An 11,954-nucleotide genomic window follows, 5' to 3' on the forward strand; every position below is an offset into this window, starting at 1 on the left:
TGAGTATTGAACAATTTTGTCATACTTTTGTGCCTTAGTTTGACTGCGAGAAAACGAATACATCTTATAGTGTTATCTTGCAAGGATAACACTATTGGTGCGTATTGGCTGGATGTGTATGATGATGATGAAGAAGAATAAATAAATAAATCATACTAATAATTTTACCACATCAAGTAGCAAGACCAACATGGTGAGGGTGCTCTAAATAACTTGAATACTGATACGTACTGGTGCAAAATAAATAATGCACGGTTTGTAAATAATTGGTGCACGATTTTTGTGCAATAGACTTATAGACCCTATGCCAATGTTGCAGTTTTTGACACTTTTGGCAATCTTTATTATATTCTATTTTCTACTTACGATAAATTTAAAAAATTGTATGAACTAGTAGTGTAGTAAATAGAACTTGACTCTTTATTTTATTCTTCGCCTATAATAAATCTTAAAATGTTAAATAGAACTTAAGAACTCTAAATTAAAGCACATAATACTTTAATTTTATTGAGCCTTTCACTTGATTACAGTTTACAGTACCTTGAAGATCGACTTGGCAAGGGAAACATCCGAGTTTCTTCACGAAATTACTCGTACGATGTTCTTTAATATAAGATGGTCATGAAAAGTTGTTTTCATTACCCAAATATTTATGTTAGTTGATGTCATTTTTTTTTTCTCTCTTTGTGACACCTTATCCTCTGCACCAACATTTATGTGGGCATCAACAACTTAGACAATTGGTCGGCCATTAATGAGAGAGAGAGAAAGAGAGAGAGAGAGTTTAGTTTAGTTTGGGGCATGGAATCCAAAACAGGGTGGGGTAATTTTTTTTTTTTGAGCCTTGGACCACAACCTCTATTTATATGAAGCCCTTCTTAGCTCCATTCCATACACTACAGCAAGACCCTTCCTTCATAGTTCTATTCTATCCCAAACTTTACAAAGAAGTCGTGTCCTCTCTCCCTCTCTCCCTCTGAAACGCAAGGGGAAAGTAACACAAGGAGAATAAGATATGAAGAACAGTGCAACCGTAAGAGACTCTAAGAGAAAGGTATCATGCAGAAAGCTTGGAGGTTATCTTAGAGAACAGAAGGGAAAGCTATACATAATCAGGAGATGTGTAGTCATGCTTCTTTGTTGGCATGACTAAAAGCATCATGTTGAAGGCCATTGTTGATGCCGCAAGTTAATTTGAAGCAAAGCCATTGCTGTCACTTGCAGCCAATCACACACGCACTCTCTCTCTCATTTTTTTTGTTAATTTTCTTTTTTACTGTTTGTTGGTGATTGGTACATCTCCCTTCGAAATGTATATACTACAGAGACATGTTAGCTAGGCCTAGGGGCAATTCGTGCTTGACCATGCTTTATCTTGATATGAATGTAAAACAGCTTCAATTTAAATGTTCAATTTCAATTTTTCAGGAAAGAGCTAGCCACTATTATGGTTCTTTTTTATTTGCTAAAGTTAATCTTTTCACTTATTCACCATCAGTATAGCAACTTTGATTATTTCAAAACCATATATGTTACCTTGTTATGCAAATTATGCTTCACACATTACGAAAATATCCATATATCTATGATGTTTAATATAATATTTCCTTTCTTCTCATTGTACCAATCCTTGATTCTAGGACTCTTGTATTTACAAAATTGGATTCTAAACAGTATAAGTAACTAACGGGGTTGATAAAAAAGATAGCTTCACGACACAAATACAGAAAATATTCATCCAAAAAGAAATTACAGAATATATGGTTTTATTCAGCAAAAAAAAAAAAAAAAGTATATATGGTTTTGGCTTAGAATCAGTTGCCGGAGGGTTCAAGAGATGTTCATATTAGGAAAAAGGAAAAAAATCTTGGCTTTACTATAAAAGAGTGAGAGACAGAGATCTAGGAAGTTAACTTCTCTTTTATTATGGGAATTTTATGTTAGCTACAGTAATTTTTTTAATTTTTTATTTTTAAGGCAGGCTTAACCAAAGTAGATATTTCTGGAAGCAAAAAAAAAAAAAAAAAAAGACAAAAAAAAGTACGAACTATTCTGCATTCAGATAATTATTGAATTTATTGTGTCTTTTGCGTAGGCTCTATTGTGGTCTTGTCAACTCACAGCTATAATGAAATGCGTTTTTGAAAAGTATTGGTGATCACATGTGAGTTGTACCCGATGATTGGACAGTTTCAATTCCATTTAATTAAAATGTACTTCTTTTCAGAGAAAAATTGGATACATGTTTATTCATTACTTAATCATTTTTCATATTTTTTTTCTTCGAAATAAAAGTTTTATTAACACATGTCTTTATAAAAAAAAACTTTTTTGCCAATTTTTTAAATTTTTCTTAAAGCAATGAAAGCACTCCTATAATAGTGGTACTGAAATATATATTAACGGTTAAATTATGCATGGGAAAGGTTTACCGCATTGTATGGGACAACTAAATACATTATACTAATTAATTAATACTAATTAATTAATAAGATTGATTTCAGTATATTATTGCATATTTTTGGTGTGATAATTATTCTACAAATATAAGTATTTGTAAGATGTCAGGAGTAAGAGTCGGAATTTAAGTTTTCGGTGCTTACTACGCAAACACACACAAAGCAAAGCGCTTAGAGGATAATAAACAAAGATATTTATGTAATTAAGCTGGTTTAGTACGGTAAAATATCTACTTGAAAATGTTTGCATTAATTAATCACTCTTCTTTTAATTAAATAGAAGTAATCTTGAAAATAAAAAAGAAAATTATTACATGAGTTAGAAAACTTTGTTATGTTTGTTTTAGGAGGATTATTAGCGCACGTAGGAGGAAAAACAAAGAGTTTCCCAAATATTTTACAGGAAATTATTTTTGGAATATGAAGATAACTATAACAACCCAGATCACAATTGGTTACTATTTTCAGATTATAGAGGCTACCTAAATCAATTTATCAACCCAAATATATCAAAATAATCAAACTACTATGATTTTTCTTGGGTTGCTTTTATTTAAAAGGGCCTATTTAATTGTGTGATAAATCAACCCATATTGAAATTAATCGAGCTGCTCAATATGGATTCCTTGTGTTTGTTATAAATACCTATTTGGGAGTAGGGTGAAATTGGGAAATAAAACTTATATTCATCACTTATTTGAAATTGTGACTGACAAACTGAAATTAGGTGTAAGGTGGAGTTGTATGATTGATTTATTAGTTCGTTGTCTCTACCATATATATTGTCCTTTAACTAATGATATTATTGTTACATTTTCTTTAGTTCCTTTTAGATTTGTATTGCCAGAATTCTTGTCCCTATTTTTGGTGATGGATGGATGGATCCTATAGATTAAAAATGAACAAAGCATACTGGGAAATTATTACAGATTTGCTTCACTTTCTTCTGTAAATTTGAGCCAAACTAATGGAAAACTGAAACTAATTGTTTTCTTCAAATAATTCTTCTAAAACCTTATCCCCTTAATTTCATTAAGTAAGTCGTGTGAACAGAATGAATGATTAACAGTGAAGCAAATTGACAGTTAGATAAGGGTAGGAAGAGTGCAAACAGATCAATTAAGGTACTATCTTGGCTTTTAGTGTCTTCAAGTTAGAATTGCGCACATCATTGCCACCATCACTCATACAAGAAGTACAAATGATTATTTGTGAGCGTCAAAATATTTTTAAAAGTTTTGGGATCATTTTAAAGGTAACAGTTAACTCAGTGAACAATGTCGTTTTCCCTCAAACGTTTTTCATTGAAAACATTTTATTTGCAAAACTATTTTCCTCCCAAATGAAGCGTTGTCTGACAAGACCTAAGTAAAAGGGTTTGAGCTTTGCATAATTACCAACATGAAGCCATCATTTGTGCTTTGGCAAAAGCATGTTTTCAACAAATATTTATCATCATCATTACTACTATCATTAGAAAACGATCGAAATTGCATTAACTTGGTTAGTTTCTTACTCCTAGATAATATTTGACAAACCACAAAATTGGATTAGTTTCAATACAAGTTGGATAAAAAATTATATCCAATTTGTTTAGAATCATTTCAGAACCAACTTTAATAAACGTGCAGTTTGTTTAAAGTCAGTCTAATTATAGTTTACTTTAGCTTGTGTAGAATATATATATATATATATATATGAGTCTATGACATAGACTTGAAAATATGTCATGAACCAGCAAAAACATGTAGCTTGTGTGTGCATATTAATTTAAGACTGCAATACAAAGTCAAACTATACCATGCTTGCCAATCATTTAAAAGAAAAGTTAACTCTACTATGCACCATAGTAAACTTTCTCTTATCAAGTTTACTATGTCTAAGTTGAAGTTTAAGTAGTAGCGCAGTGATAATGACATTTTTTGTAATGTTTTATGTCTTTATTTGAAACTCACCCCTACCTCTTTCTCCCTCGTTATCTACCTATTTCTAATAAAATAAAATAAAATATTTACTATGCCTACATTTTTTTTTATTGATAAAAAGGGTGAGCTAGGTTTACCAGATTCAAGTCGTAAACTAGAGCCACCAAAAATTGAGTAAGGACACTTATAATTTTAGCTAATAATCCTAAAGCCGAATTATTGTCACATCTTCATCCTAAAGATTTGAACTTAAGACCTACCTTATAATAAGACCTTAATCATTGTACCCCTACTCTATGTGGTTACATTTATTTATTCATAAAAATATACATTCTTTTCTATTAGTTCATTTGCAAGTGCAACATTTTATTTGAGTCAAAACTTTGGATAAATTACATTTTAATTTAGAAGTGGTTTTTCAAAATAAACCACATTTTTATAGGTTTTAAAAAGGTTTTAAAGTATACCTTATAAACTTTTATTTTCAATTGACATAAATTCATTAATTATGCATGATGCCATTAAAATTAAATATTAACATAAAGCTATATAAAATGAAATAGTGCTCATAAATCATAATATCAATGGTGTATATATATTATAAAAACGTGTATTTGAAATAACCATATAATGTTTTGTTTTTGTATAAAATTTATTACTAGTGTTGTAACTCATCATTAATGGATCGATACATATATTCTCTGAATTAAAATATTTTTTCGAAATGTATGTATAATTTTAAGTTTCTAAAAGTATACAAATTGATTTATAACCCACACCAAAAATATGGGTTTAACTCTTAAATCAACTTTTATTATTTTACACATGAGAAACTAAAAAAAGAAAAAAGAAGAAGAGAAGGTGTCACGAAATATAGGGGGTACCAACCAAACTCTAATGCACGTGCAATGCGTGCGTTATTTTCAGAGAAGAGTCAGAATGCAACAGTGAATCTTCCGGTTTGCTTTGGTCCCAAAAAGAGTTAAAAGTTAAGGGGAAAAAATGTTGGATGATAAGGAAAGCACATTGATCGAGTATGGGTGGTGGACCGTGGACCACCCCACCCCTAATCTAAATATATATATATATATATATTTCATTTTAATTTCACCAACAACGAAACGACAAGTCGTGAAGGGAAGTCCAATAATGTTTGATTGGTCAAAATGACAGCTTTTTCAGTCCTCACGTGCACTAACTTATTTTAAGGTCCCGCTGCTTCTGCATAATTATTTTTCTCTCTGTCAGATTCTTTTCCAGTCAAAAATATTGGGCCTACCATCACCTGCCCTTATCATGCACACATGAATTTTTTCCTCCCCCTACCTCTCTTACAAAGTCAAGAAACCACATCAATTCTCCCATCTCCTTACCAACCGCCGCTGCCACCACCACCACCACCACCACCACCATTATTATTATTATTATTATTATTATTATTATTATTATTCANTTTGCCAAAGCGTGTGCTACAGTATTACCCTGACGGCGTACATGAGAAAAGTTAATACATTGGAAAGCATTTGACAGACATTTAATATCCTGTATAATATGTCTGTGTAAAGCCAGAGATGTGCTGGGATCTTGAACCTAGAAAAAAAATTCAATCAAGAGAGGCGAGATACTTATAGACCCATCCCACTTACAATGACCAATCCAACACGCAATGTTATAAGCCGAATAGTTAAAGTTCTAATTTACAAAGCAAAAGTCTTTTTTTATTTTATTTTTTATTTTTTTTATAAATTTTTTATATACAAAATATAAATTCTACTATAGTCTAATCTAAGTGTATATGTGTGTGAAACTCCCTTCTAGAGACTTGAACTCCGGTCTTTGCCCCCACATCCCAAAAATACTTATACTTGTGAAGTGACCATCGTACTAAGAGTGCGCGGTGGTCAAATCAAAAGTCTTAACAAGATAGGGAATTAAGGAAATTTAGCAAATTTACATTATTACTCATCAATCATGAGCCTGGATTTCAATTTAAGAAGTTAGGAAATAAAATAAAATAAATAACTATATAAAAGCCAAAATGGGAAAACAATAGGGAAATTGAAGAAAAGCGATCCACTGAAAATATTAAAAGTTTATAAAATAAAAAATAAAGCCCATAGTAAAATATTTCAATAACTCACACTATAAGTATTGTATCAAGCTCCTAACAAGTAATATGAAAATTTCACTTATCATTTTATTCAAAGTGTATGAATAATAATAACATATGAAATATAAATAAATCTATTATATTAAAAATTAGCAAGTAATAAATATAAATGGTATATGGTTTTGTTGAAGTATGAATATCTCACTCTATTTAAGGCGTTTCATGCCACAACAGCCAAATATTGTACATATATCTCAATTGGTGCAACGGGTTCACTAACATGCTTCCTTGAAGATACAACAACCTAGCCATATACGCTATAAGCCCCATTTCACTACTCCATGTAGTGAAGGCTCCACCAAAGAAATACCCTTCATTGCCCACACTCTCCTCTTCTCACCCTCTTCCCCACACACTTTGCTCTCAAACCATGGATGATCTCACTGGTAAGTGGGCACGCTTATCGCTCAATACACAGGAGAATCAAACTGTCCCGTTAGCACCAACCATTGAAAACAATGCCAGGGTTCTTGTTGCTAAATTCTTCACCAAGCATAGGGTTAACATGTAGGCACTATCAAGGACTCTCAACAGCATGTGGCGCTCGGCCAAAATGGGCAAATGCCCTTTTCATGCAAAAAAAATGGCATTTTGTCCAATTTCTTAAACTAATTAGGGAAATGCCTCTATTTTGTAACTCAATTTTCTAAAAATCGAGTTTTAAAAAAAAAAAAAATTCTGGAGCCCTATAGTGGCGTTTTAAGGAGTCTATAGTGATGTTTTAAGAACCTATAGTGGCGTTTTGGAACTCGAGCTCCATGAACTCGAGTTATAGGCAATTTTTTTTTTTTAATTTTTTTTTCACCTATAACTCGAGTTCCAAAACGCCACTATAGGTCCTTAAAACGTCACTATAGGCTCCTTAAAAACGCCACTATAGGGCTTAACTTGATTTTGAGAAAATAAAGTTTTAGAACAGGGTCATTTCCCTAATTAGTTTGGGAAAGGGGGCAAAATGTTTAATTGTTTGCGCGAAAAGGGCATTTGCCCATTTTGGCCTGTGGCGCTTTATGCAAGAGTTTGAAATCCAAGACCTCGGTTCCAACACAATTTTGCTTCTTTTCTCCAACAAAGCCGATGCCTTCAAGATTCTGTCATAGCAACCATGGTCCTTTGACAAATACCTCTTTGGTCTCTATAAGCCTACCGAAGATGAATTAGTTGAAGATGCCAAAGTTGATTATTCATCTTTCTGGGTTCCAATACACAACCTCCCCATCAACCATATGAACAAAACCAATGTTGAGGCTATTGGACAATCCTTGGGTAAGGTTGAATAGGTTGACACCTCCCCGAGTGGTGAATGCCATGGTTAATGTATTAGAGTTTGAGTTAATTTCGACATATGCCAACTCTTCTCTCGGGGCCAATTTGTGGACATGGGAGACTCAAACCCACTTTGGATTTCACTCCAATATGAACGGATGCCCATATTCTGTTATTGGTGTGGCTTATTAAACCATGATGAAAAGGACTACAAAACCTGGACTGACAGTGGCGACACTCTGAATAAGGATGAACAACAATATGGTCCTTAGTTACGAGCCAACATCACCAACATCCAATAGACATAAGTCGTGAACAGCAAGACCACCTAACCCCTGTGGACACAAAGGGGGAGTCACCTAGTTTTTGCAACGATCTAGGAACCACATATATATATATATATAGTGTTTCTTTCAGGAAGGACTTTTTTATCTTACTACTAGAGTATGGGTTTAGAGTTTAGGTACGCTTTTAGGAAGGTGTTAGGAACTCAAGATCGCCCAACTCTATGGTTGACCTACCATCATTGTGTCTTATAACTTAAGCCTATTAAAAACTAGCTCAACACTTATGTGCTAGACTCACACACACACTAACATGCATCTAGCATACAACATGGCATCATCATCCCAAAACACATACATATCCATCCATAAAGCATAAGAAACCGACCCATACATATACACCCCTAGCATTCATCTAAAATGGCATCAAAGCATATTCAAGGCAGCAACATGTAATCAAATCACGGCAGAAGCATAAGGAAAGATCAAGTAACATGTGATTCATCCAAGCGTTCACATTCATCTCTAGCACCAAAACAAAATCATATCACAAATGCATGAACATTTCCAATGCATGACCTACCTTTTACTTACCTTGCAACAACTTAGCACCTATGGCATTTATGCACGAGCATGTGAATGCATGTTCATGTCATCAAAACAAGGAAAACATTAAACAAACCCTAACTCTAATATGTGATAGCAAACCAAGCAATTAAACATGTGAAACATGGGCATTGAAAGCATAAAAGCATGGAAAAGAGACTAAACAAACAAACATGTGGAAGCATAAACAAAACAAACAAACAAAAATTTTAGTGTTTCTGGGCAACAGCATCACGCATGCTTGAACAGGCTTGCATGTGCATAATCAAGCCTGCGTGTGCAGGCAAGATTATGCGTATGCAAGTCCTTGCCCAGAAAACCTAAAAACGCAAAAATAGATCATAAGCAAGAAAAATCTAATTCTAACAACCTAGCATGCTTAGAACATAAACAGAACTACATACTACCCTAGGCAAACATGCATAAACATAAACCAAACCAAAAACAAGATTAAAACAAGAAAAGAAAGACAAAAAATAAAAAGAAAGCTAGAAAGAATACATTAAAACAAAAAACTCCTAGGCTTGATTTTTGACCGTTCCCCCAGTCAAATCTATTCACAAACCAATAAGAAAGTGATTAGCAACGTTAAACTAAAAGGATTGGGGCCAGAAAAGGTCCCAATAAAATAAAACTGACTTAAGGGTGTTTTGTGAAAAACTCCCTTTTGATTCACTATTTTCTAGTGAATCTTAGGTTTTTCCTATAGGATTTCTATAGGTTTTGAAAATGTACCATGTAAGGCTTTTTATAGTTGAGAAAATGAGGTTTGGAACGGCTCCCAGATGATGTGGGATTCATTCCAAACCTTAGCCATTATTTCAAAAAGCTTGCCTTTTCCATACTTCTAAAACCCTAGTTTCGTATGCAGGAATGTGCCTACGTAGGCATGCTTTGGCCCGTGTACGTAGGCTGTGACTCATATACGCAGGCCAAGGGTCACTTTGGTCATTTTATTTCAAAAAATAGATTTTTGCTCATTTAAAAGGTTATATTTTTCATTTTAACACTTCTCAAGTCAATTTGATATCTGATTAGGCACTAAACTGGCCTTGGGCCTTAAAGTTCGAGCATCATTGGGGAACGGGGGCCCGAGTCGTAAGGGGTACAAAATATGGTGTTTACAACCCCCATCGCCACCTTCAAAACACCGTCCCACACCCTCACCATATACAAGACCTTCACCCTACCAGAGAAAACCGTCGATCACCTATCGTCGACACTACCATCAATCCCCACCGTGACTCCTGCATCACTTCAAAAACTGATGCCTATGAATAAGGAAATATCATCCAACCCTGATCTTTTTTATTTGCATATCACATACATTGACCATGAATTAAACTACTTTCCAAATTCAAACCCCACACCTCCAACGATGTAGCTGGCACAATATTCCAATCTAGAGCCTACTATCCCATCTGATACTCCTAAGTCAATTGTCCCACAAAAGGAAAGCTCAGAATTTGAGGGGACTTTCCAATAGAGTAGCCAACACATAATTCTAGCATCGAAATCCTTGGGTGCACAGCATACAACAAACAACTCCACACACTCCCCCACCAAACAAGCTGTGGGCTCAAAACCTACAACATGGCGTAGCCTTGGGCCTTTAACCCATGCCCATTTACTCAAATGAATCAATACTAGGCCCAAAACGTAAAAGTCAGGTATTGGAAACACAGAGTGCCATTTTCATTGACAAAAATCAAAGGACACTAGATGGAGAAACAAAAGCTTCAGGTAAACTTATGGCTGATAATTTGGGATTAGTGATGATTGCTGCAGTCGGGAGCAATGAGTATCTTAAGTTGGAACTATCAAGAGCTTGGGAACCCCCAAACAGTAAATGCTTTTAAGAAAGCAATGAAGAAAAAAGATCCCATTTGTGTCTTCTTAATGGAGACCAAGCTCACCACTGAACAACTAAATAACATGAAACAGAACTGGGTTTACAACTAAGGTCTTGTAGTCTCAAGTGCTGGCCTTAGCGGTGGTTTAGCTCTCTTGTGGAAACTGGAACTTAGGTACATGTCCAAAATTTTTCCTGTTGGTTTATTGACACCCATGTAGTTTGTGACAGCATAAGTTCAAAGTGGAGGATCATCGAATTTTATGGGCACCCTGAGACATGCAAACGTGAGGAAACTTGGACTTTGCTTGAATCTCTATGGCACTCCAACAACCTCCCATGGCTTTGTCTTGGTGATTACAATGAGAATGTCAACCGAACAGAAAAGAATGGAGGCTCCTTGCGGCCTACCTGGCAAATGGATCGCTTTCGCTTAGTCATTCATCACTATGGTTTCACCGATTTGGGCTTTATTGGGTCTTCTTACACTTGGTCTCGGAACCACCCTGTCAAAGGCCAAATACATATTTGTCTAGACCAAACACTTGCCACAACTTCATGGAAAGCTCTTTTCTAAGAGGCCACCATACACCATATCTCCATGTCCACCAATGACCACTCAATGCTTGTAGTAAGCTTACGTCCCCATGGTCACCATTGACAACAATGAATCCAACATCCATTCCGCTTCGAAGCAATGTGGCTACGGGATCCTCGTTGCATTGAAGTTGTTAAAGAAGCATGGATGGAGGGTTTATATAAAACAACGGGCATCCTAATTACCAACTGCCTTGACAGTTGCAGAGCAAGGTTAGCTTATTGGAACAAAACGAAATTTGACCATATGGGAAGACAGATCACTCGGTTGGAAAAAGAGTTGCAAGTCCTTGAACACAACCTGTTGCAAAACTTTGAGTAGATACACGAGGTCTATAAGTCACTTAATTGTTGGCTTGATGCAAAGAATACTATGTGGTACCAACGGGCAAAACACATGTGGATCACAAATGGTGACCGAAACACATCTTTCTTCCACTAGAAAGCCTCAAATTGCAAGTAAAGAAACATCATTCAAGGCCTCACAGATGATAATGACATATGGCAAGAAGAGGACCAGATAATAGAGAAGATAATATTAGATTATTTTTCTAATATTTTCCAAACAAATAGGCCTACAGGCACATCTATTGTTGTTGCAGTAGTTTAGCCTGTTGTAACTAACTCCATGAACAGATTCTTATGCCAATCTTTTCAAGCAGATGAAGTCCACAGAGTACTAAAACAGATGCACCCAAAAAAATTACTAGAACCTAACAGTGTGCCCCACTTTCTATCAACACTTTTGGTCTTTATCTGGTGAATGTGTTACTAAAGCTGTACTTGATTTTCTAA

At 34.7% G+C, this 11,954-nt stretch overlaps 1 protein-coding gene across 1 annotated transcript; it reads left to right on the forward strand.

The window, feature by feature from the left end:
- The first annotated feature begins 723 nt into the window (after positions 1–723).
- On the forward strand, positions 724–1,432 carry LOC112015594 (small polypeptide DEVIL 3). The gene has a single exon (XM_024048013.2). The coding sequence runs from the start codon at positions 1,016–1,018 to the stop codon at positions 1,151–1,153; it is 138 nt and encodes a 45-aa protein (XP_023903781.1). The 5' UTR covers positions 724–1,015; the 3' UTR covers positions 1,154–1,432.
- Positions 1,433–11,954: the final 10,522 nt, after the last annotated feature.

This window comes from Quercus suber, unplaced genomic scaffold, assembly GCF_002906115.3.
Source record: "Quercus suber isolate HL8 unplaced genomic scaffold, Cork oak 2.0 scaffold_316, whole genome shotgun sequence".
NCBI classification, from domain to species: Eukaryota; Viridiplantae; Streptophyta; class Magnoliopsida; order Fagales; family Fagaceae; genus Quercus; species Quercus suber.